We start from the raw sequence: 1,348 nt of genomic DNA, 5'->3' as shown, positions 1-1,348 counted from the left end.
CCCACCCCCCCACCCCTCCGTCTCTGACACGCTTCCCGGCCTCCTCACCTCTCTGAGCTGCTGCTCACAGAAGCTTAGCCTTGGTGAACCTGGCCAGCTCCAGAAACTGGGGCACAGAGAGAGTTAGCAGCATCCCAAGATCACACATCAAACCGAGAACCAGCCTGACATCCCAGGACCCCCAGAACTAGGCCAAGACAGGCCCTAGCCAGATCTCCCCCCACCTCCCTCACCAGGGACAGGCTGAGGCACCAACAAGGGGACAGCGGCTGAAGGGCCAGCCTATACATACCCTCCCCCATCCTACCCTGCTTCCCAAGCCAGCCTCTGGGGAAGGCTTGGTGGCTAATTCTCCTGGGCCTGGTGCAGGGGGACTCCGGTGGCCCGCTGAACTGCCAGGCTGACAACGGCTCCTGGGAGGTGCATGGCATCGTCAGCTTCGGCTCGGGACTGGGCTGTAACACCTTCAAGAAGCCCGCTGTCTACACTCGCGTGTCCGCCTTCATCGACTGGATCAACGAGGTGCGTGCCCACCTCCAGCCCGGGGCCCCTGCTTCTCACACCCACGGCCCCTCCCCTCACACACTCCTTTCTTCAGTCACTTCCTTGCTCACTCATTCACTCACTAATTTGTTCGTCCGTTCTTCACTTGCTCGCTAGCACATGCTCTCAAGCACACACTCGCACGCACGCTCGCACACTTGCGCACTCACACACACAGCAGACTGCTGGAGATGCTGCAGCCCCGAGAACCGCCCCCAGAGAGCTTCCCCTGCCGTCATCTGTATTGACACAGATGGCCTCATCCTCCTGCGGAATGGCTGAGGGGTTCAAACCTCCAACCTGCAAGGTAGCAGTCTCTTAACCACTGTGCTTAACCACTACTTGGTAGCTACTGTGCTACCAAGACTCCTTGTGCACACAGTTACCCCTTTCTCCATGCACTCACTTGCTCAATCTCACATTCACTCACTCAGTCATGCCTCCATCCCACCACTGGCTCACTCAAGAACTGGCCGAGTGCTCATGGGCCGGGGGCAGGCGGTGAACCAGGCTCCACACCAGAGCCCCACAGTGAGATGTGGTCCTATTAGAGCAGGGCCCAGCAGGGGAGAAGGGTGGCATGGGTGGTCCCTCTAGATCTTAGAGGCCACCCTAGGCTGGCCACTTTCCCATGGGGGCCTGCAGCAGCATGTCCTCTGAGCCTGCTCCCACCCCTGACTCGCAGCAGCAGGGGTCCGAGACGCTGAGGGCCCTCAGGGCTGCTGTGTGCCAGAGCCCAGGGGAGCCTGCTGGGCCATGCGTCCATGCTCCTGCCCCAGCTTCCCACCGCTCCAGAAGGGGTCAC

The 1,348-nt window shown here is 60.8% G+C and overlaps 1 protein-coding gene across 1 annotated transcript in view; it reads left to right on the top strand.

Moving 5' to 3' along the window:
- CTRC (chymotrypsin C) overlaps positions 1-1,348 on the top strand; it is a 23,614-nt gene that overhangs the window by 6,660 nt on the left and 15,606 nt on the right. The window contains 1 exon segment of the mRNA XM_013005312.1: positions 337-522. Within this exon segment, the coding sequence (XP_012860766.1) occupies positions 337-522 (186 nt within the window).

The sequence above is a fragment of the Echinops telfairi genome, unplaced genomic scaffold (genome assembly GCF_000313985.2).
Source record: "Echinops telfairi isolate 266 unplaced genomic scaffold, ASM31398v2 ScPeMD7_7457;HRSCAF=8495, whole genome shotgun sequence".
Lineage (NCBI taxonomy): Eukaryota > Metazoa > Chordata > Mammalia > Afrosoricida > Tenrecidae > Echinops > Echinops telfairi.
The sequence above is the reverse complement of the archived record's forward strand: the minus strand, read 5'-3'. Positions and strand labels throughout refer to the sequence as shown.